Raw genomic sequence first — 25658 nt, forward strand, 5'->3', positions numbered from 1 at the left:
GATATTTGGTACTTCCAGATTTACTGGGTCAGTATTTTATGATAGAGAAGCTGTATACCAGGTAACAAGATGTCTGAATTCTCATACTAAATTAATATTTAATATTTTTAAATCTTACTGTTATCAAGTTTTGGATTATGCTATCATTTAAATTTCTGTTGAATAATTATATTATTGATGTAATGATTATATTATTAAGTGCTGATAAATAAGAGACATTACATGTCATATTCTTATTGAACACAATGTATTATCTGATACCTAATTGAATTGAAAACCAAATATTTGTTGAATGAATGTATATATTACATGTATTTATATATTTATATATATGAATATATTACATATATTTATATATGTAAATACATGTATATATAAATATATGTGTATATATAAAAATGTATGTAATATATTGGTAGAGTACCCAGAACAACCAAATATAAAGTGAACAAAGCAGGTTACAAACAAGCGAACATGTATGATTTAATTTTGGTACTAAAATGAACTAAACAAATAAATATTAATACATGTTCCAGAAATATTGAAGAATTATGTTTTTAAAATTGAATCAAAATGCAGTCTGCAAAAATAAAGATAAATAAAGTTTTTTAAAAAACTATAAAAAAAATTATTGAGAGTCGCAGGTGTATCTTACTAGCAGAGGTCTTGTGTAGCATGTATGAGGCCCTGGGTTTGATCCTAGAACCACCCCAAAACAAGCAAACAACTCATGACAGTGGGGTTCCAGGGTACTCTTATTTATTATGTATTTAAGTAATTTTAAATCTTATATAGTATATTTATAAGATACTTATATTTAAGTTGTATTGTAATATTTTCTTTATTTTCATAATTTTAAGGTTTTTTACAGTCTTTGAAAACCCTCTTTAGCAATCACCTCTATGTTATATACTTGATTGTGACATTGCTACAGATAAGCAGCTTTGTTGGTCATATTACTTATTTGTTCAAATACATAGAGCAGCAGTATGGTCAATCAGCATCTCAAACTAACATTATGATGGGTAAGACATATTGTTTATCTGTTTGCTTGATGAGTTGTGTACTACTGAATAGTTTTATTTCAAGTGATGTTTTATTGTGAATGCAACTTCATATTTCAGTGAATAATTTCCATTTATTCTCTCTCAAACCTTATTAAATTCATTAATCTTTCTGTACTTAAAGTTATATCTCATGTTACAGAGCTCCTAAAGTAAAAGTTGTATATGAATGGAACATTTAGATGTGGTACCTGAATAATTAGATCTTATAATTTTGTGCTGAGATATTGAGACAAATCATTTTGTAGTGCAATAATATAATATAATAATATAATTCATGGACTCTGAAACCAGGATTAATTGTACAAAAACCAGGACATAAAGACATAAAAAACATATTTATGTAATTATAACTTTTTTCTTTTATTTCTAGGACTCATAACCTTACCAGCTGTTGCAACTGGAATGTTTTCAGGAGGATATATCATTAAAAGACTCAAATTGACCTTGATTGGAATAGCAAAACTTTCATTTTATACTTATTTAATGTCTATATTTTTTTCTCTATTACAAGTTGGTCTAATCTGTGAAAGCAAATCAATTGCCGGCATAACCTTGACCTATGATGGGTTTGTATATATCACTATATCAACTGCATAATGTAACTATCCAATGAAAAGATTGAGGAAAATAGAGCAGAAATCAGTTTTAACTAAACTTTGTTTTAGTTGAGAGAAATTTCAACTTAGAAATTCTTAAAATGTACATTTCTTAAGATCTCAAAAAACTGTTTCTATTTCTTCCTTAAAGAAAAGCTACATAGGTTGTAATAATAATAATTATAATTTATGGGATGCTTACAATGCAGGATGGATACTTTTATTTCCGTTTTATAGATGTGGAAAGTAAGGCTTGGAGACACACACAGACTATATGTCTAGCGATGTCTTAACCTGATTTCACTGATTGTCACTGGGTCAAATTTGAGGATTTGGGCTCCAAAATAGTCTTAACCACTCCACACTTGGATGGATTGTGAGTGTAATACAAATGACATTCTCCAAAAGTGACTTAACAACCTTTATCTACATTACACTTTGATAGTCAACAACCTTACAAAGAGAACCTTCCTTACATTGTACTGAATTCTTGCTTTCTGCAAGCTGAAACTGTATCTTCTAGTAGTGTTTTCACTGTAAGTAGAATTTATAGTTATCCCACATATAATTGCATATTAAATGTTGAAGAACCGCTACCATTATTATCACACAATGTCAAGTATTCTTAGTACTTCAGTCCACCCCAAATCAAGAGAAAAATTCCTGTGCAGACTTACTATCTCATGAATATAGCTAACAATTTAAGGTTAGAAAGGTTCACATTCAAGCAACAAGATCCTTGGATCATAGTTGAGTAACCATGCTACTTTCTGTTGGTTCTGAGTTTTCAAACTGGATTCTTGAAGTGTCAATTTTAACTCATCAAATCTTCCCATATTTCCTTACATAAACACCACCCCATTCTCAGAGGTTTGGCAAAGTAATCTTGAATTTTGTTCCCACTTGCTCCTGATCCTGACTTTCAACCATTCCCATCCACCAATACCTACTATTAATAGCAAACCAAAACACAGTGCACCTAGAGCTTTGAAACAGATTTTTTTTTAAAAAATTCAACCTAGTTAAATAACATGTACAGATTTATGTGACTTTACAGTGAACTGGGAGGAATCTCAGTTTATTGCCATTATCTTACTGAAGAACAACCAAGTTTCAGAAAAATGAAGTGATTTATCTAATGTGAAATTTCCTAGTTGGAATACATGATCTTTTGCCTAAGTCTCATATTCTTTCTGGTTTCTTTTTTAAGTTTTACTTTTTCTAGTTCATAAGTCATGTCTTGATAGAAATGGAGGGTGAAAAAGTGAATAAGCATTAACAAAAAACCCCACAAATTTTGGTTTGGCATAACCCAATTAACTTTCTCTAACTTAAAAAAAAAAAAAAAAAAAAAAAAAAGCAACAACAAAAAAATGAAAACTCATTCTCTAATTCTTTTTCTCTTGTTCTCTTTCCTCCTTTTTCTTCTCTGCCACTTCCTTTTTCCTCCCCCTCATAATCTTCACTTCCTCCTCCTTCCTCCTCTTCTTTTCTCTCTCTTTTTGATATGTATCTATCATATATTTCCAGAATTAATCCAGTGGCATCTCATATAGATGTACCACTTTCTTATTGCAACTCAGACTGCAATTGTGATGAAAGTCAATGGGAACCAATCTGTGGGGACAATGGAATAACTTACATTTCACCTTGTCAAGCAGGATGCATGTCTTCAAGTGGCCAAAAAAAGTCTATAGTGAGTATTAGTTTTTAACTTTCTCTCCTCTTCCTAATCAAAATCACAGATTAAATTTAACAAAGGATATAAGAAAAAGATTCCAATATTATCTGTCTTTATGATGCCTGTGTACACAAAGCTTCATAGAAAATCTTGCTTGGAACACACTCAGTTCTTTTTGTTACTTGAACTCTAATTTGAAATTACCTCACTTTTTTTGCCTTGAGATTGTAAGAATATGACCTTTTGGGATATTAATATATTTAGGGTCTCTAGGAAGCATCTCATTTTACTGAAGCATATGATTTTCATTAAGTTAGAATTACTTTATTTTTCAGAAATTAGGGAAAAGTCCTGAGTTAGCTCATTTTTCAGCACTCTCTGTCTTACTGGAACAATAATCTCTGTACAATTTTGTATATAGATTCTTATGTGTTTAACTCTGGACTCATTACTCTTTTGACTTTCCAAGAAATCATCATAGCTTCATGCTCACATGACTGCACATTTCTTATCTTCTAATTAGAAGTTCCCCAAAACCAAAGGTTGAATTTTCTAATTAGGAACTTACCAAAGCTTGTACTTCTCCTACCCAGGATTATTTAGTATCCTACTTATGTTTTGCCAACATGTCCTATAAAAATACCATTTTCTTCTTCACTCAAAATATTCCTTTCCATGTGAACTATTTGTTCTTCCCAGCTCCCTGGGCAACTCTCCAATAGTTTGAGATCATTTACAAAATTTCTCATACTTCTAATCCACTCAACATCTCACAAATTTGGAGAATCTCTTCCTAGGCCCTTTTCTTATCAATAATATAAGCAACATAACCAGCTAAGATCATTTCTTTCTGCCATATCTCTCTGTGACTGCTTTTTAATTTTTTTTGCCATTCTCTTATATATAATCCTAACAATTATATTATGGAAAAGTCTGGCAAACTTTGAAGAATTAAGCACCCTAGATTCTCTGAAGCTGGGCCACAGTTTAAAAAACTTGGACAAATACGGCCCAAATACTATCCTTAAAAGCGTACATTTCACATTTGTGGCTATAGTGCCCTTCAATAAGAGGGTTCCTATTTAACCCATGGTCTCATTTTGTCTATTTGGTAAAAGCCTTGAGGAGGCATATTAGAACACTCAAGAGAGTTCTGCCTATCATGGTCACATAATTTTCTCTTTTCAGAGTTACTACCAAGGTCTTCTACTAAATTTCTTAGTAATAATTACCCATCTCCCTCTCTCTCTCTCTTTACTTTTAATTAACTTTTTATTTTAGAAGAGTTTTTTTTTTTAATTTGTCCCATCTCTTCTAAAGTAAGAATATTTATGCCAAAGTTTTATTTTATCAACCAATATACTTGCTCAGTAGAGGAGTCCTGCATTTTATTCCTAGTTGAAAAAAAAAGAAAGCAAAAAAGTAGGAAAGTAAAGTTTGGTTGAATCATGCAAGTATAGATTCAAATTCTTTCTCAATTCCTCCTTTAGTAATTGGACTTAGCATTAGATTCAAGGTTAACTTCTTTTCAACTTTAGTTTAGTCTAGAATCAGAAAGAACTTACTAAAACAACCTATCTATGACAATGACCTGCCTGATAAAATTTCTAAAATCATGTATTTCTAAGTATTCCCTTTCTGTAACCCAACCGTTAGGCCATTCCATTGTGTTGAATATCTCTGGTCATAACATCTTCTGTTTCATTACCTGTCACTATACTCTTACATGTCAATTTTGCTTGCCAAAATGAAATTCCAGAACCCCTGCTTGGCTTCATTCCTTTGGACTTTTCCCATTCTCATGGGTAACTCTATTTCAATTTTTGGCCCCTTCCAAAGTTATTATATTTCTGTATTCTCTAGGTAATCCCTTTTCAGGGACACTTTGTAGATATTGTCAAAGAGAGTGAGTAGTCATATTATAAGAAAGCAAAATTGGGTGAAAGAGAAGTATTTAGAAGAATTTATGTGAATGATGAAATTGCATACAGAGAAAACTAAATACAGGAACTTATATACAGTTTCAAGCATTAATTTCTTCAATTCTTTCCTAACTTTAAAATTAGAAATGAATTAAGTTTTAATTGTGAGTTGCATTTTCTTATCTAGAAAAAAATCCAGGAAACTATTTTGACTTCAACTATTAAGCAACAATATTTTTAGAATTTTTTAAAACTGTAAATATTTTAGTTTGAATGGGTAAGATTTCTTAAATATAATGAAGTGCATCTATAGCATTGTCATATTTTTCAAATGTTTTCTGTAATGTTTCAAAAACTGTTTTTTAGGTCTTTCATAACTGTACTTGTATCGAAGGGTCTAATTTTCAGTACACAAATTATTCAGCCCGTTTGGGTGAATGCCCAAGAACCGAAAACTGTAAAACAAAATATTATATTTATTTAAGTGCAAGTCTCATAAGTTCTTTTTGCCATTCATTGGGAGGTGCCTCATTTTTTATGATGCTTATGAGGTGAGTATGACTCTTTAAAGCATTTTCATATATACTAGACTATAAAGACACCTAATAATATATACATTTTTCATAAAATATTTGGGACCCACGTTTATAACTTGTTAATTATTTCAGAATGCATATTCTTAGGATTATTGTGATACTGTGGTGCCATAATTAATAATGATTTTTGCCTTGGATTCTGACATCTAGATTCCATACTTTCTCCTCTTGCTAAGAATAGTAACACAGAATGATTGATTTTTGCTTCAATTGTAAAAGAATCTCTCCATGATTCTAAAAGAACTCTTCATTTTGCATTTCCCTGCATCCTGGTAGGCCTGTCAGTGTGAATCATCTATTGATTTAATTGGAAGAAAACATTTGGGCACTAGATATAGATTTAAGCCTGTGGTAATAACATTCTAAACCTAATTACTCTGACATTCCTAATGACTGTGGCTGCTGTATAAAGAATAATTTGAGAGAGGCAAGAATGCAATCAGGGATAATGGAAGGCTATGCCAGTTGTCCACAAGATGGGGATTGATTGAGGATGGTGATGGTAAAGGAAGTGGAAAGTGAAAAGTGATTTGAAACACAATAAATTTTTTCTTTCTCTTTCTTTCTTTGTTTTCTTATTATTTACTTATTTATTTATTTTTAGACAAAGCCAGTACAATTGGGTGATGGTTTGGATGACACATAGAGAATATGGGGGATGATTCCAAGGTTCTGTCTGATCTCTGGGAGGCTCCTGATACTATTGAACAAGAAGGGAAAGACTAGGGAGGCACAGGTTGGAGGAAGTGGAGAAGCAAGGACACATATGATGGCTAGCTCTGTAAATCTGAGAAACCTGTTAGATACCTGAAGACAATGTCACATACATAATCTGACATTCAGGAAAAAAAAAAAAAAAAAAACAGTGGAAACAGAGATACATTTAGAAGCAGGAACATACAGAGGGTATTTAAAACTACGACACCATTGAGATCTTTTAGGGACTGAATTCAGATAGAAAGAAGATCCTAAGACCCAAGACCCAGGCATTTTAACTTCAGAGACGAAGAACAGGAAAAGAAACCAGTGAAGGAAATTGAGAAGGAAGTTTCATGGGGCATGAGAAACACTAGGAGAGGGCCATGACCCAGAAGCCAGATGAAGAAAGTATCAAAAAGGAGGGTGTGAACCACTGTGTCCAGAGCTACTGAGAAATCATGGAGTTAGGGACTAGGAAGTGACCTCTGTATTTCATGGCATGCTGGTAACTGTTAGCCTTAGCAAAAATAATTTATGAAAATAGGAAGGTTAAGGGCTTTTTGAAAAGCATCAAGAGAAAATGCAAGAAAGGAAAATGTACTTAGCCAGTAGTGAAATCTCTTCTAGGAGCAGTGTTATAAAAAGAAGCAGAAAAAAAGGTGTGGTAGATAGCAGAACTGTGGCATCAAGAGTTTCGTTTATATTTAAAACTAGATATAATAGCATGATTGCATGCTGATGATGTTAACCAGAGAGAGAGGTGAAGATAGATGATTATACAAGAAAGAGGGAGACCTATTACAGAGAAAAGAAGAGGCAAATATGAACAAGAACACTGTTTAATTGGACAATAGAAGGGAAGATAGTTCATATTGGTAAAGACAAGTAAATATGTGGTTTTAGTGGTGTAAGAATACTAGAATCCTTTTCTGTTTACTTCTCTTTTTTCTGTTAAATAAAAAGCAAGGTAATCAGCTGAGCATGAAGAAGAAAAAGCTTAAGATAAGATCAGAAAATTTGAGCAAGTAATCTTGAAGACTGTAGAAAAACTGTGAGAGAAAATAGACAAATAAAATATAATAGGATTGTGTGGGGGTCCCACCAGGGATTTGTGCTTATGAATTTAAAATTAGCCCAGTCAGCATTTTAAAATTATTTCCTCCAGACAGTGCTGTAGGAAAGGCAGAAGGTAAATGAAAATATTTATTGTACAAAAAAGAATGAGAAAGACAAAAATGTCCAGCATGTATACAAAGAAAAGATCATGGTGAGGAAAGAAGTGAAGCGCTGAAATGGAGATTGCCCATGAAACTGTTGGGGGAGTCAAGGGTCTGAAGAGCCCTATGGGGTTCGGGCTTATTGAAGGTGGTACATTACATGGAGTGAATTTAAAGTTGGGGGTGGTTATGAGGAGAGGGATGCTCAGAACTGGGAATTAGGAAAGTGTACTGGTTAGTTGACTGGGATGGAGGAGGCAGACAAGATCATGGAGAGAATAGGTTAAGAAAGTGGAAGGCCAGATCTTTGGGAGGATAGTCTGTGTGGGTATGAAAGTAACTAGTAAAGTGGCAGAGAGCTTTGGAAAAATATGAAAGAGAGCCTAAAACTAAAATTGTCGAGGAAAGATGGGAGTGGTGGTGTACAAGGCAACTGATACCTTCAACGAGGAGGTTGGGAATCCTATGTTAGGATATCACACCTCTTTAGGGGAGCTAGATGTCTTTCAGAGGACGAGTTTGGATCTGCAAGGGGTAAAATTCATGGGAAGGTGTGGGAGAAGAACAACCATCACTGGAGAGGGTTGCATGGAAAGAGTCATAGGGAGACAGTCAGGCTTTCTTTAGAACAAGAAAGTGAAAGGACTGTAAAGTACATTAGATCTAACCATTTTGCTAACCAAAGACTATGAATTTTAGTGGGCAAAATGGAAAGACTTGAGTAATGAAAAAGAAGTAGGATACTGGGTGGGATTAAGGCTGAGACAGTGAAAGTCATGGTATCTGGAGAAGATATGAGTGTTGGAATTCAGCTGGTGACACAGGGATGTGAGGCATCATGTAAGCTTGACTAGCAAAATATCAACTCTAAATGGACCAGACGAGGGCAGTGTTGTTGTTGCTTTTTAACATACATTTAAATGATTTGAATTTATTTAGGAATAAACAGAGCTTTGCTTCAGTCTTTTGCAAACAGGAAGACAAGCATTCTTTATCTATGCTGTCAATTGATAGGATTTTCAGGTCTTACTGATAACTATCTCCGGAAACAGTAAGTCCTGATGACTGACTATCATTAGAACAACAGAGGATCAATTCAAATTATATTTGTTGTATTTAGAAGACATTCTTCAATCATTAAATAAAAATAACACTTTTAGCTTCTTCAGGTGCTTTTCTTGAAAATTCATCCTAAAAGAGGACCATCAAAGTACTGAGATGTTTAATATCAGATGTGAGGTCACAATGCAGTGACAAATTACATGATAATGACGTGTGCATGTGAATATGGAGTATGGGGATCAGGAACATCAGTATGTGGCTAGGTGTCAGTGTACATGCAGGTGAATGCAGGACTGTGTGTGGCTGGTGCATGCATGTCAGTGTATCACAGACATTTATCATTTCCTCTGAATTGTTGAAGCTTTCAAGTCTACCGTTAGGAAAATACATCCCTATCTCTAGGTCATATCACTTCTGCCTGCTCTTATTCTCTCTGGGTGAAATTCTAAGTTGATAACCTATCCATTTGCCTTTTGTGTTTCTAGTATGTAAACCAAGTACACCCTTTGAAAATCAACAATAGTGGCAAAAGGCATTTCAGGCACTTATCAGAGACCTAAGGCAGGAATGAACTGCAATTTCTCCCTTTCCAAAATCGCCCTTGAGAAATTTGGTATTTGAGAGAGATATTTTGGTGGACAAGTTAACTTCCCCTTCCTACTGACTTTCTCTTTTCCCTTATGCATGAGAACACCTCCTTAAATAACCGACATAGCTTCCATGCCCATAGCAGAACTAGCAAAGCATCATAGCCTTTTTAACATAGCCAAAATTACTTTTCATTTATTTTTTCTTAATATATATGTTTGCTATGTTTATTTTCTATTATGCTAGGTTTAATTTTTACCCTGGTTAACTTTATAAGTTCTTGCAAATACTTTTTTTTTTTAAAGATAAGATCTCACTCTATTACCCAGGCTGATCTTCATCTCCTGGGCTCAAGCTAGCCTCTTGCCTCTTGAATAACTATGACTATAGATGTGTGCCACTGCACCCGGTTTTCTCTAATACTTTGAGAAAGTCAACAAATAGTAGCTCTCCCACATGGATTAAGTACATATAAAGAAAATTGAGGTTCCAGGTGCTAGTTCATTGTATTGCAAGATTTTCACATTATTAATAATAAGCATTATTATCCCAATTTTGCAAATAAAGGAAACTGGGACAAAGAGAGGTTAAATGATTTCTCCAGGTTACTTAATTGGTATAAAATGTCATTTATCTCTTTATTGTCAAGAAAAAGAACTAACATGACATCTCCTGGGAGGTACTTAATGTTTGTAAAATGATAATGTCTACTTAGGTCTCTGAACAAATAGTTCAAGGCAACATTTTTTGTATTATTCAATATTTCAGTTAAAAGTGAGATTTTTTAAATACCCTCACTTCTCCTAAGTCAGTCCACCACTTAAATGCTGCCAGATAGTCTTATTTTATTTAATACATATTAGGTTATCATGGATGGTGGTATCAACAGCTCACTGAACACAGATCAATGGAATTATGGAAATAACTTCCTAAAGGCAAGAGTGAGTGAAATTCTAATGTAGGAAACAAATGGTCTCTCTACTTTTAAGATGATAGTTAAATACACTAGACTCTGGAATACAGATAACTTTTTTTGACTCTTCAAGTTACATTATATAATTTGTAAAATATATTAGTAAAATTTTCTGTTAATATTAATGACAGAAGTAAGGGAGAAAAGAGGTCTCCTGAGGTGTACGTAGATAGAAGGATCTGCTCTTTTCCTCTGGGCTGTGTTGGCTGAATAGACCCCGCAAAATGATTTGTCTTCGTGGGCACCCTACTGTTACTGTTACTGCCACTTTCTCATAGGAATTTCATAAGGACTGAATGTCAAACTGTTTGCCAAACTGCCTCCATACCCTAGCACGTTAAATAATTAGGGAATAACAATTATTATGACTTAGGTGTTTGCCTCATATTTAAAAAACTGCAAATGTAATAATACATAATATAATATGGGCCATTCACTTGAGGGTTTTTCATTCAATGGTGAAGAAAAATGCACTGAGAAACATTTTCATATTGAACTCGATTTGATATTTTAAGGATTTTTAATGTTTCTTTATCTTATTTCAGAAATGTTCAACCTGAACTGAAATCACTTGCTATGGGTTGCCATTCACTGATTATGCGAACACTAGGTATGAGAAATATATTAAATTCAGGATATAAATATTTGTGTAAAAGTTCAAAAACTAAATGTAATTAATCTCCAATTATAAAAAAGTTTTTAAAAGGTCTCAGTAGGAATCATTTCTATTTTTATGGTAAATGAAAAGAATAAGAAATAGAAGAAAGCCAACTGATCTAAATGAGAATTTTATTGCTAATTCTAGTTAAAGTCAATCTTTAAGTCATATTTGTATCACACAGAATGAAACAAAGGTAAGTAGTTTCCAAAGTTTTGCTGCCTAAAAATATTTCTTCCAGGTAGGCAAAGTGGAGGGTCTACCTTCTAAAATTATGTAGGTAATGCCTAAAGCATTTTAGGAGTTCTGAAAATTTGGTCAAGCTGAGTTTGTATGAAACAACAGAAATTGACATTGACTGCACAGGTCTGTAAGGCTGAGCAGTAAACCTTTACAAGTTAAAAAGGCAAAAGAATGAACTCAGACTCTAAAATTGGGTGTCTTGGGTTAAAAGTGTTCTAAATAACAAAAATTCAGAAAATTATGACCTTTACTGGCAAAGAGTAGGACCCTAAGCTCCAGAGGTTAAAGGTCTATTTCTGAATATTCAAATAAAGTGATTCCTCAGAGATGTAGGAAATCATCTTATTGCCATAAGCCAATTTTACCCCCACATGCCTATCATTATTTTAATATTGCCTAACCCCATTGTATGATTTACAGACATTATATTCTTATAAGAAATAGGAAAAGAAAATCATTCATCTAGGGATTGGGGCAGAAGACCAGCCACCAACAAGAGGAAGCCACCGATGGCAAAAGGAAAAGGAAGTGGGAGGGGCCAATCCTTCGAACTTTTGAATCAAAGGAAAGAAGTGTAATTTCAAATTAAAAGGGACAACTTGTCCAAGTATATTTGAGAAAAATGTCACAGATCCTCAAAGTTAAAATGAACTATAGAGAGAATGAAAGGAGAAGAAAAGGGTGCTGCAGAAGTCCATTCCAACTCTTTCTAAGGCATTTTATTTAGTGCATCCCTAATCTGGCAGTCTGTACCACCAGGCAGTTCTCTATCTTCAGATCCAAGAGAGATGCCTCACTCCTAGAACCCAGGCCAAAGGATCTGAACATGGACTCTAAATAGTTAGTACTCCTTCTAATATACTGAAATAAATAGAAGAAATTCTAGCAACATAAAATAGGGAGTAAAAGGAATTTTGCCATCCTATCTCTTTTGATTCATCCAAAATAAGGTACATTGAAACCTACATGCTACTATGGGAAAAAAATATATATACTAAATACCACACTTAGAATTCCCAAACATTGTCTTGAATACAATATATGTGTTAATTGTGACAGACCTATATAGTGTATTAAATCCAAAAAGTTATTTAGAAAGTAAGCTAGAAAATTTTAAATTCTAATCATGATTAAGACCATGTTTGTTGCCTTAAACATCTAATTCATTAAGTTTGTTCACAACAGTGGCATCACATGGGAAAAATAGATGGTTGGCATATATTTTTTTCATTTTCAAAGGATGGCTGCACGTTTTTGAAACCTATAAATTTTTCACCCACTTTCTTAGGATCACTTTTCCTCAGAAACATTGGCCTCAGATACCAGTTCTTGTCTTTCTAAGATTTCTCACTCTCAGAAATTGAGACAGGTCAAAAGTAAAAGTGTGATGTATGACCACTGTTATTTCTTACATGACCAAATAATATCTGAAAATCATTAATCAACATGCAAAAAAAAAAAAAAGCAAAATCAAAAAAACTCAGTTCTACTATCTGAGGCTTAGATGTCTACTTGAAATTTTTTGATCAAATTACTCATGCTTAGAACTGAGTCAGTCTCAGAGTTTATTAAAATAGCAGGAAGAATAGATGGATACTTCTACAATAAACAGCTTATGTGTTCCTGAAATGCCTTGTATTCTGCAAAATTATGCACTACAAATTCAAACAGGGTTAGAGGCAGACCGATGAAGACTTAAGCATCATTGTGATCAGAGCCCGCACACAGACAAAACTTACCCACACAGGCCCTCACTGGGACAGCCTATATCACTTCAGGAGGCACTTAAAAACGCATACAATCGATGGAGAGGAAATACTGGCTTGTGGCCTTTTATAACACTAAGAAAGGGGAAAATGGAACCCGAGCCCAGAAACAAGTATAACATGCCAGAACCCAGGTACTCTGTGAAGCTGGATCTTCACTTCTCTGGGCCTTCACCAGGAGTCCTGGTATAAGCACCCATCTTTTAATTTATTAAAATAGAGTTAAAAAACTCTTGCCTTTGAAGCAGTTGAGTTGAGTGCTTTACACATTCCCAGTAATGATTCTGTTCCCACTGTTTCAGCAATTTTTGCCTAAGAAAAATTTCATATGAACCAACATAACTTCTGTGTTTTACTAACAACCTTCTCCCCTTTACCAGACTTCAGTTGATTGGTATGATAACACTTTGCAGGTGCATAATGTTTCTTCTTTTTTATTGTGTGTTGGAAGGGCGAGGACAGACAAAAGATGTCTACTGTGTTACTTTATGGTGTGACTCTTTGAGATTCCTAATAATCTTGATTGTTGCATATATTTAGACAACATCAATGGAAGAGTCCTACGATTTTTTTTTTTTTAACTTTTACTTACTCCAAAATGGATCAATGTGAGTACCACATAGCTACATTTGAAACATGTTCCTTGAATTAATAACTTCTCATCTCATGTTGCAGGAGGAATTTTAGCTCCAATATATTTTGGGGCCCTGATTGATAGAACATGTTTGAAGTGGTCCATCAACAGCTGTGGAGCGCAAGGGAGCTGTAGGGTTTATGATACCACATTACTTGGGTAAGTTGTCATAAATATATTTCATGACTTTTCCTTTCACTATCTTAGTTTCTAAGGTATATAATTTTTAGTATAATGGTAAATTAATAATTAAATGAACCACCATTTAATGAATCCTTACATTGTTTTCAGTACTGTATTAGGTGATCTGGCTTGTAATTTTAATGTCCATAGTAACTGTAGGAAATTGATGTTTCATACTTTTCCCCTTAAATATAAAGCAATTGGGCTGGGAATATAGCTCAGTTGGTAGACTACTTGCCTTGCATGCAGAAGGCCCTGGGTTCAATCCCCAGCACCACACACACACACACACACACACACACACACACACACACAAAGTAAATATGAAGAAATTAAGGTGCAAGAGTAAAAAGTAATGTGCCAAAAATCAAACAGATGAAAGAAAGTTAGGAATTTTGCTTTTTTGTTGTTGTTTTTAAAAAAACTCTCTTGGAAAACGAAATATATTCCACTGCATCTGGCTTCTGTAGGAAGACATATAATGGATAACTGGGACTCTGTTCATGCCAATGGGGCAAAAAGGGAAAAAAATTCTCTATAGCTTTTCTATTCACTGGAAGAGCTGTTTTGTAAGTGCTATGAGAACAACTGGAATGGTAATCTGGGAAAACAACTTGCAATGATATCTTAAGCCTTAAATAAAATTAGTTGCAAATTTACATATTGACTAATTATAAACTACAAGTATTAGAAGAACTCATGGCAATTTATTTTAAAATTATATAGGAAGCTGGATTATGTTCTAAGTATGACCCAAACTCCCTAAACCATAATAGAAAAAAATGATAAAATATTTTTAAAACTCTGCATAACAAAACTTTTTTTTAAAGCAAAGTTTAAAGGGAAAAAAAGATTAATTGGAAGAAATTGCAGAAGTAATAAAGACACAGGAAAAATGTCCTAAATACATAAAGAGTTCTTAAAACCATTTTTTTTTGTGTGTCTACATTCATTATTTCTCATGTGGATGTCTAGTTGTTCCAGCACTATTTATTGAAAAGACTGTCTTCATTCTATCATAGTACCTTTGCTCCTTTGTCAAAGATCAGCTATCTGTTTCTGAGCTCTCTTTCCTTTGATTTGTCTATTCTTTCACCAGTACCACACTGTCTTGATTCCTGTAGCTTTATGTTTAGGTCTTGAGGTCAAGTATTGTCAACCCTCCAACTTCGTTCTTCAGTATTATTTTGGCTATTCTGGGTTTTTGCCCTTCTATAAACTTAGAAATTAATTTGTTGACATTCACAAAGTAGCTTACTGGGAGTTTGATGGGTTTGTCTTGAATCTATAGAATAAATTAGGAGGATTAGGCATCTTGACCGTATTGAGTATTCCTATACAAGAACATGGGATATCTCCCCATTTATTTAGTTCATCTATTTCTTTCATTAGGGTTTTATAGTTTTCTTCATACAGATATTGTATACACTTTATTAGATTTGCACTAGTACTTCATTTGGGAACTGCTTATATAACTGGTAACATGTTTTAAATTTCTAAATTCCATTCGTTCATTGATGATATGTAGAAAAATATTGGCATGTTAATGTGGTATCCTACAACCTTACTATAATTATTTATTACTTCAGGAGAGTTTTTATCTATTCTTTGAGACTTTCTACATAAACAATCATGTCATCTCAAACAAAGACAGCTTTTTTTCTTCCTTCCTGATCTGTATACATTTTATTTGCTGCTTGTGTTTTGTTTTGTTTTATTTATCACATTAACTAGAACTTTCAGTATAAGACTGAAAAGGCAGTGGTGAAAAAGCTCACTTTCCTTATTCCTGACTTGGTGGCAAGTTTTCATTTATTTCACTTACATATAAGCATGCATGAGTATATGTATGCACATATATATTACATACAAAATCAAATACATTGTTGCTACTATTCTGAATAAACCATTATCTGTTAGATCAATTAGAATAAGAAAAAGAAAAATGTTTTCCTTTTACTTTCATTTACTTTTTTTTGATGTTCTTTCTTTCTTTATATATATCCAAGTTTTTGACCTCTAGATGTACTTTGACTTACAGTGGAGTACATCCTGATAAACTCATTGTAAATTGAAAATATTGTAAGTTGAAATTTACATTTAATTTAATTTAATTTACATTTCATTTCATTTAATGCATTTAATACATCTTACCTAATCTCCCACACATCATAGCTTAGCCCAGCTTACCTTAGTGGTGTTCAGAAAATTTATATTAGCCTACAGTTGAACAGAATTATTTAACATCAAATCCATTTTATTATAAAATATCGAATAGCTCATGTATGTACACAGATGTACACAGATGGTCTCTTTATATATAAAATGCAATATCCAAAAAAAACCTAGCAATATAGTACACTGTATGGTATTGGTTGTTTACTCTCACAATTGTGTGGCTGACCAGGAGTGACAGCTTAGTGCTGCTGTTCAGCATCATAAGACAGTATCACGCCACATATCACTAGCCCAGGAAAAGATAAAACTTCAAAATGCAATTTCTGCTGAATGTATATTGCTTTAGCATTATTGAAAAGTAGAAAAATAGTAGGCCAAACCATCTTGAGTAAAGGACTACCTGCATATAATTTTCCTTCTCAAAAAAGAACTTTGTTTAACATTTTTGCAAAGTAGGTCTACCAGCAGCAGGGTTGTCTTAAACTCCTGGGCTCAAGTGATCTTCCTGCCTCAGCCTCCCAAGTGGTAGGACTGTAAGTGCATGCCACCACATCTGGCCCTCTACTTCACTTTTGAAGGATAATTTCACAAGGCATAGGATCTTAAATTGAAGAGTTTTTTTCTTCCCCAAACTTTAAATATTTCACTTCATTTTCCCCTTGTTCACATGATTTCTGAATAAAAGGGAAAAGTAATCTTTAGTCCTGTAGAGGTAAGTAGTTTTCCCCCTGTTTTCTTTCAGGATCTTTTCTTTGGTTTTGATTTTCTGTAATTTGAAGATGTTATAATTAGCTGTAGTTTACTTAAATTTATCCTTCTTGGTGTTCTCTGAGTTTAGTTGATCTGTGGTTTAGTGTGTGACAATAATCTAGGGAAAACTATCATGGTTATTATGGTTTCAAACTATTGTTTCTTTCTCTTCTCCTTCTAGTATTACCTTTATACATACTCATGTAGTTGTTCCAAAGTTCTTTTTTAAATTTTTATTTTTTCTTTTTAGGTATACATGACAGTAGAATGTATTTTGAAAAGTTATACACTCATGCTGTATGACTTCCCATTCTTGGAGTTGTACATGATGTGGAGTTATACTGGTCATGTATTCATATATAAACATAGGAATGTTATGTCCAATTCATTCTACCTTCTTTCCCACTTCCATTCCCCTTCCTTTCCCTCCATTCCCCCGGGGTCTAATCTGGTGAATGTTGACTCCTCCCTCCGCCCCACCTATTGTGAGTCAGCATCTGCATATCAGAGAGAACATTTGGTCTTTGGATTTTTGAAATTGGCTTATTTCACTTAGCATGATAGTCTCCAGTTCCATCCATTTACCAGCAAATGCCATAATTTTATTCTTCTTTATGGCTCAGTAATATTCCATTGTGTATATATGCCACATTTTCTTTATTCATTCATCTATTGAAGAGCATGTGGGTTGGTTCCATAGTTTAGCTATTGTGAGTTGAGCTGCTATTAACATTGATGTGACTGCATCACCGTAGTATACTGATATTAAGTCCTTTGGGTATAAACTGAGGAGTGGGATAACTGCGTCAAATGGTGGTTCCATTCCACGTTTTCTGAGGACTCTTCATACTGCATTCCAGAGTGGTTGCATCAATTTGCAGTCCCACCAGCAATGTATGGGTGTACCTTGTTTCCCACATTTTCCTCATCAACATTTATTATTAATTGTATTCTTGAAAATGGCCATTCTGACTGGACTGAGATGAAATCTCAATGTAGTTTTAATTTGCTTTTCTCTAATTACTAGAGATGTTGAGTATTTTTTCATATATTTGTTGACTGATCTTGTTTCTTCTGTGAAGTGCCTGTTCAGTTCTTTAGCCCATTTATTGATTGGGTTATTTATTTATTTTTGGTGTTAAGTTTTGCAAGTTCTTTATATATCCTAGAGATTAATGCTCTGAGGTGCATGTGGTAAAGATTTTCTCCCATCCTGTGGGTTCTTTCTTCACATTCTTGATTGTTCCTTTTGCTGTGGAGAAACTTTTACTTTGATACCTTCCCACCCATTTATCGATTCTTGATTTTACCTCTTGTACTTTAGAGATCTCTTGGGGAAGTCAGTTCTTAGGCCAACATGGTGGAGAGTTGGGCCTCCTTTTTCTTCTAGTAGGCACAGGGTCTCTCTGGTCTAACGCCCAGGCTCTTAATTAACTTTGAGTTGAGTTTTGTGCAGGGTGAGAGATAGGGCTTAATTTCATATTGCTACATACGGATTTACAATTTTCCCAGCACCATTTGTTGAATGGGCTATTTTTTCTCCAGTGTATGTTTAAGGCACCTTTGTCTAATATGAGACAACTGGATTTGTGTGAGTTTGTCTGTCTTCTTTTCTATACCACTGGGCTTCCTGTCTCTTTTGGTGTTCATACTGTGCCATAGTTGTTACTGTATTTCTGTAGCATAATTTAAGGTCTGGTATTGTGATGCCTCCTACTTCTCTTTTCTTGCTAAGGATTGTTTTGGCTCTTCTGGGGCTCTTATTTTTCCAAATGAATTTCACGACTGCTTTTTCTGTTTCTATGAAGAACATCATCAGAGCCTTAATAGGAATTGCATTAAATCTGTTTAGCACTTTGGTAGTATGGCCATTTTGACAATATTAATTCTGCCCATCTACAAACATGGGGGATCTTTCCATCTTCTACGGTCTTCTTTAATTTCTTTCTTTAGTGTTCTGTAGTTTTCATTGCAGAAGTCTTTCACCTCTTTTTTAGATTGATTTTCAAATAGTTTATATTCTTTGAGGCTATTGTGAATGGGATAGTTTTCATAATTTCTCCTTCAGTTGATTCATTACTGATGTATAGGAACACAATTAACTTATAGGTGTTATTTTTATATCTTAACTACTTCGCTGAATTCATTTATAAGTTATAGACGTTTTCTGGTGGAGTTTTTTGGCTTTTCTAAATATAGAATCATGCCACCGGTAAATAGGGATAGTTTGAGTTTATCTTTTCCTCTTTTTATCTCTTTAATTTCTTCTAATTGCTCTGGCTAAAGTTTCAAGGACTATGTTGAATAGAAGGGGTGAAAGTTCTTGGATACTCTAGGGATTTTTTTTTTCTTTGTCTTTTTTTTCTCTTTGCTTTTCAGTTTTGAGGTTTCTATTGAAATACCTTCAGACTCAGAGATTCTTGTCTTAGCTATGTCCATCAAAGGTTATTTTTCATTTTCTGTTTCAGAGTTATTGACCCCTAGCATTTTTTCCTTTGGTTCTTAGGAGAATTTCCATCACTCTGCATACATCACTCACCTGTTCTTGCATTCTGCTACTTTATCTATTAGACTCCATAGTGTGTTAATCATTGTTATCTTGAATTCCCATTCTGACAATTCCAAAATCCCTGACAAATCTATAGCTAGTTTTCAGACTTGCTCATGCTCTTCAAATTGTATTTTGCCTTTGGGATAGACTTCTGATTTTTTTTCTTGATAGTCAAACATAACACATTGGGTAAAAGAAACTGTGTAAATAATTCTTTAGGAATGTGCTATAAGGTACAGGAAGAGGGGTGCATTATATAGTGCTATGAAGAACTTCCAGGCTTTTAGTGGGTCTGTGTCTCTAGATTGTGAACTTCAAGCATGTTTGTTAGTACCTCCCCCTTCTCTTAGGTGGGACAGGATGGTATCGGGGGGATGGATTTGGGTATTTTTCTTCCTTCCACAATGCCTTTTTGTGTTTTTTATTTATTTATTTATTTATTTATTTTTGTTGCTGGTGATTGAACCCAGGGCCTTGAACTTGCAAGACAAGCACTCTACCAATGAGCTATCTCCCCAGCCCTGCTTTTGTGTTTTTATGCAAAGAAAACATTTTCCCTTTAAGGTGTGCATTCTAGAGAGAAATATAAACTATTTTATACAACGTAAAATGACAATCTACTCTTTTTTATCTCTTTTCATAGATATGCCTACTTGGGCTTATCAGGAGTGTTAAAATTTCTAGCAGTTCTTTTATATATTGTATTACTTTATGCCATGAAGAGAAAATATGATGGAAAAGATACCAAGGCATCAGAAAATGGACGAAAAACCATGGAAGAAGCAAACTTAGAATCTTTAAATAACAATGGATGCTTTGCACCTTCTGGAATAGTCAAGGAAACACACATTTAAGGGAAGAAAAAGACTTCTACTGTGTTTCCAAACAACATTGTATTGATGCAGTAAGATGCTATTTTTGAGTGCCTGGTTCTTTCGCTGAGAATTCCTACACTTGACATATGATGTAAAATTGAATAAGTATATGAATTTGAATCAAACAAATTGTAAATAAAAAGGAATGGAAGGACTCATGGTTAGGACATAGCTATGCATTTGTGGTTAAGATTTGAATATATGATCCATATAGATTTAGAGTAAGAGGTTTTGTTACTATACAATAGAACAAAATGTATTTGTTCAGGTTAATTGTAACTCTTAATAAAGTGGCTAAAAATGTGTGGATGTGAAAAAAGGAGGAGGGAAATTAGTAGCTTCAATAATTATAAAAGTCTGGAATCTTAAAAAAAAAATAACAGTTTGGATGATGTCACCCAAGGCTGAAGTCTATCCTCATGGAGGATTTATGCAATCATGACATTTGTTATTCATGTTAAGTCATGTATTTCACAGACTTCATTAATTAAAATTTTGAAATTGGTTTGATGAACAATCCTGATGCATCTTCTTCCTATTTTCCTCTAAAATACTGCTGAAAATAGAGATGTTAAAAAGTTTATAAGCTCTAATTGTCAGAAAACAATACAGAATGTAGGTTGCTATTGAGTCCATGGAAGTGTTGTAAGAAAAACTGACTTGAGAAAGCAAAGATCATTTAATATATGTATCTTCATTTTACTGATCTTTTCTTTGGCAGAAGTGAAAACTTCCAGATAACATATAAGTTATCACAATTACATGACTTTTTGTTTGTTCTTTAATTTGTTTTTGATGCATGGAAAATTATCTTTCACTTTTCTATAAGCAGGCCAAGAAGTAGAATGAATGAGAACAAATACTTGAATATTGTATTTTTTGGTGACATTGGCTCTAGTATAATGAATGCTAGAGACGTACTGTAGTTTTAAAAAATTGTCATTGGTTAAAAGGTTTTGTTTGTTTGCCTTAGAAACACATGTGAATTTTTTTAAAAACACAATCATACACTTGCTCCAAAGATTCTTATTCATAATATCTGATGCGGTCTGGACATTCCCTTTTAAAAACTTCAATTTGTAATGATAGAAACTCTTGATAAACAGAAGACAAAGCACAGAACAGAAGATGCATCATGCAACACAAATATCATACAATATGAATGTTTTCTAGAAGCTATGAATTGGTCTCAAATATATATCTATTTACCTATCTGTAGACTGTAGACCTAAGAAAAGATACATTAAGCAGAAATGTGGGAAAAACAACATGCTAGTGAGTACTGTAGAGCAAGTCGTACATTGATGAATACAGTATAATTAGTCTCAATAAAAATAAAGGGAAAAAATGGAGTTATCTTTCAAATACAGCATAGAAAATCAAGGACAACATTTTGAATGTTTATTTAATAATTATTTACTGTCAACTATTTGTCAGACCAAATGAAATTCAAGAATAAGTAAAAACAAAAGAGGACATTCTTTTATTAATTTACACTTTCAATGGGATTATTAGCATGAAAATTTGAATTATAAAAATTATTTCATTCATAAACTATAAAATTTAATAAATTGTAGGTATAAGTTTTACAAATGTGATATGTACAATAAAGGCAAAAGGAACATTAAAATATCTCATTTTATTTGATCTACTACAGAATCCAAAAATCCAGAATAAATGCTAATCCTTAATCCAATGATATTTTAAAAATAGAAATGTAAACCATAGGGGGAAAAATACCATAAATTCAGTAGAGAGATAAATAAGGAAAGTTTTCAAGGAAGTAAAATAAGGTAAGTGTATAATTTAAATGTATAATGAATAAGGTGAATGATGACCAAAAAATCAAATAATTGAGGAAGAAGTTATATTTGAAATTCTCTGAAAATGTGGAAGATAAAGTCAGACACAGATTGTGAAAGAAGAAGTTAGAAGAGACATTAAAGCACCAGCCTAACAAATCTGATATTCTTGAGAAAATCAGAATTGGAAAAGAAGCACTAATCAAAGAAATAATGGCATACCTTCTATCCTACTATGAAGAAAGATGAACATATAGATTGAAGTCTCTTCATTTGCACCATGTCTTCACACTTCTATCCATTTTCATGCAATGGACCTTTGACCAAAATACTTCTCTCTCCCGAAATGCTTTGTTTCCACTTGCTCAGTGTTTCCTCCTGTTCAGTGTTTGGATTATCTTTTCTTCAACATTTCTAATATCTTCACTTGTTAAAAATTTCTGATTATATCCACAGCAATGTAATCCTCAACAAATGGTAATTTGGTAAAAAGATAATTTTATATTTATTCATGAATATTTGGTAACTATCAGTTTCTCCCACTGATCATAAGCTCCAGGAAAACAGGAATTGAATTCATTTTGGGCTACTGTATGAGTCATAACTCTTCAGAGACTCTTTCTATATACAGAGGCTCTCTCATTTTCTCTCTTCCTCTCTAGATAGATAAATTGATATTCCATTTGTCTATCTAGAGAGCATACATGCTGAGAGGGAATTTATTAAGTGAACTGACTCAAGCAATGATGCAGGCTGAGAGGCCACAGAAAAGTCATCTATAAGCTGGAGACCTAGGGAGACCAGTGACATGGTTTAGCTCCAACTCAAAGGCCTCTGAACAGGAGAGCTCATTTAATAACTTTCAGTTGAAGGTCTAAGGCCTGAGAAACCCCAGAAGGCCTCTGATGCAAGCCCCAGAGTCCAAAGACCAGGAATTCTGATGTCATAGGGCGGGAGAATGGTAGCCAGTTCCAGAAGAAGAGAGGGAGAGAAAATTTGTCTTTCCTTTGCATTTTTTTCTTTCCTGGCCCCTAACCATTTGGATGGTGCCCACCCACATCAAGAGTAGATCTTCCCTGCTCAGTTCACAAACTCACATGCAAGTCTTAATCTTGAAACACCCTTAGAGACTCACCCAGAAATAATACTTTGCTAGATCTCTAGGTTCTGTTAGTCCAGTCAAGTCAACAACTAAAATTAATTATCATACCCCTGTTTAATTCCCAATATCTAGTTTGGTGTGTGACAAATGGCAGGTGTTTTATTAATTATTTTTGATGAAGGAAGGAGTAAGCAAATTCCAAAAGTACCAGCCTTATAAAATATAAATTTGACAAATAAGAACTGAGGACAACATGCAAAAATTTAAATAGTGACATTAATGTTGTGGGATAGGGGTGATTGTTTCAGGTGTTTCAAAAGATGTTTTTCTAGAGCTTTGAGACGTAATGGTAGGTCATTTATTTGTTGACTTTCTGTTCTTTGCGTGATTGAGCTCAGTGCAATGAACTTTCCTCTTAGCACTGCCTTCATAGTGTCCCAGACATTCAAGAGATTTTAATATGTTGTACTGCTATTCTCATTTACCTCTAAGTATTTTTTTATTTCATCCCTGATTTCTTCTGCTATCCATTCATCATTCAATAGCATATTTAGTCTCCAGGAGTTACAGTAGTTTGTATTTTTTATTTTATCATTGATCTCTGATTTTATTCTGTTATGATCTGATAGAATGCAAGGTATTATCTCTGTTTTTTTATATTTGCTAAGAGTTGCTTTGTGGCCTAGGATATGGTCTATTTTAGAGAAAGATCCATGTACTGGTGAGAAGGGAGTGTATTCAGTCTCACTGATGGATGAAGTATTTTCTATATGTCTGTTACACCTAAATTATTAATTGTATTTTTTAGTTCTATAGCTTATTTATTTAGTTTTTGTTTGGAGAATCTATCCAGTGGTCAAAGAGGTGTGTTAGTGTCACCCAGTATTATGGTGTTGTAGTCTATTTACTTCTTGAAATTGGAAGGGTTTGATGTGTGTAGATGCTTCATTGTTTGGGGCATACACATTTACAATTGTTGTGTCTCAGTGATGTATAATTACCTTAAGCAGTATGAAATGTCTGTCTTTGTCCCTTCTGATTAACTTTGACTTGGAATCCACTTTATCTGATATGAGGATAGAAATCCATGCTTATTTATGAGATCCATGTGAATGACATGTTTTTTCCCATCTTTTTCCCTTCAGTCTGTCAATGTCTTCTGCCTATGAGGTAAGTCTCTTGGAGAGAGCATATTGTTTGGTCTTGGTTTTTAGTCCAATCTGCCAGTCTTTTTTTTTTTTTTTTTCAGGGAAGGGGGATACTGGGGATTGAATTCAGGGTCACTCAACCACTGAGCCACATCACCAGGTCTTTTTTGTATTTTATTTAGTCAGGGTCTCATTAAGTTGCTTAGTGCCTCACTGTTGATGAGACTGGCTTTGAACTTGTGATCCTCCTGCTTCAGCCTCCTGAGCCACTGGGATTACAGGCATGTGCTACCATGCCTAGCCAGTCTATGTCTTTTGATTGATGAGTTTAGGCCATTTTTTTTTTTTATTATAAAATTGTAAACAAATGGGATACATGTTGTTTCTCTGTCTGTACATGGCGTAAAGGCATACCATTTGTGTAATCATAAATCTACATAGGGTAATGTTGTTTGATTCATTCTGCCATTTTTTCCCTTTCCCCCCTCCCCTCCCACCCTTCCCCTCCATCTATACAGTCCTTCCTTCCTCCATTCCTGCCCCCCTCCCTAAACCCAACTCCAACCCCAACACTAACCCTTCCCACCCCCCATTATGTGTCATCATCCACTTATTAGCGATATCATTCTTCCTTTGGTTTTTTGAGATTGGCTTATCTCACTTAGCATGATATTCTCCAGTTTCATCCATTTGCCTGCAAATGCCATAATTTTATCATTCTTTATGGCTGAGTAATATTCCATTGTATATATATACCACATTTTCTTTATCCATTCATCAATTGAAGGACATCTAGGTTGGTTCCACAATCTGGCTATTGTGAACTGAGCAGCTATGAACATTGATGTGGCTGTATCTCTGTAATATGCTGATTTTAAGTCCTTTGGGTATAGGCCAAGGAGTGGGATAGCTGGGTCAAATGGTGTTTCCATTCCAAGTTTTCTAAGGAATCTCCACACTGCTTTCCAGAGTGGCTGCACTAATTTGCAGCCCCACCAGCAATGTAAGAGTGTACCTTTCTCCCCACATCCTCGCCAACACCTGTTGTTGGTTGTATTCTTGATAATTGCCATTCTAATTGGGGTGAGATGGAATCTTAGGGTGGTTTTGATTTGCATTTCTCTTATTACTAGAGATGTTGAACATTTTTCCATATGTTTGTTGATTGCTTGTATATCTTCTTCTGTGAAGTGTCTATTCATTTCCTTAGCCCATTTGTCGATTGGATTATTTACATTCTTGGTGTAGAGTTTTTTGAGTTCTTTATAGATTCTGGAGATTAGTGCTCTATCTGAAGTATGATTGGCAAAGATTTTTTCCCACTCTGTAGGCTCTTTCTTTGCATTGCTGATAGTTTCCTTTGCTGA

At 34.0% G+C, this 25658-nt stretch overlaps 1 protein-coding gene across 1 annotated transcript in view; it reads left to right on the forward strand.

Annotated features, from left to right (window-relative positions):
- Window positions 1-20756, forward strand: part of LOC124983261 (solute carrier organic anion transporter family member 1B3-like) — an 80543-nt gene extending 59787 nt beyond the window's left edge. The window contains exons 9-15 of the mRNA XM_047550403.1: window positions 861-1025; window positions 1438-1633; window positions 3194-3359; window positions 5633-5817; window positions 10947-11011; window positions 13744-13861; window positions 20008-20756. Coding sequence (XP_047406359.1) covers window positions 861-1025; window positions 1438-1633; window positions 3194-3359; window positions 5633-5817; window positions 10947-11011; window positions 13744-13861; window positions 20008-20218 — 1106 coding nt within the window. The 3' untranslated portion in view covers window positions 20219-20756. The remainder of the gene's footprint in view (window positions 1-860; window positions 1026-1437; window positions 1634-3193; window positions 3360-5632; window positions 5818-10946; window positions 11012-13743; window positions 13862-20007) is intronic.
- The last annotated feature ends 4902 nt before the right edge of the window (window positions 20757-25658 follow it).

This window comes from Sciurus carolinensis, chromosome 4, assembly GCF_902686445.1.
Source record: "Sciurus carolinensis chromosome 4, mSciCar1.2, whole genome shotgun sequence".
Taxonomy (NCBI): Eukaryota; Metazoa; Chordata; class Mammalia; order Rodentia; family Sciuridae; genus Sciurus; species Sciurus carolinensis.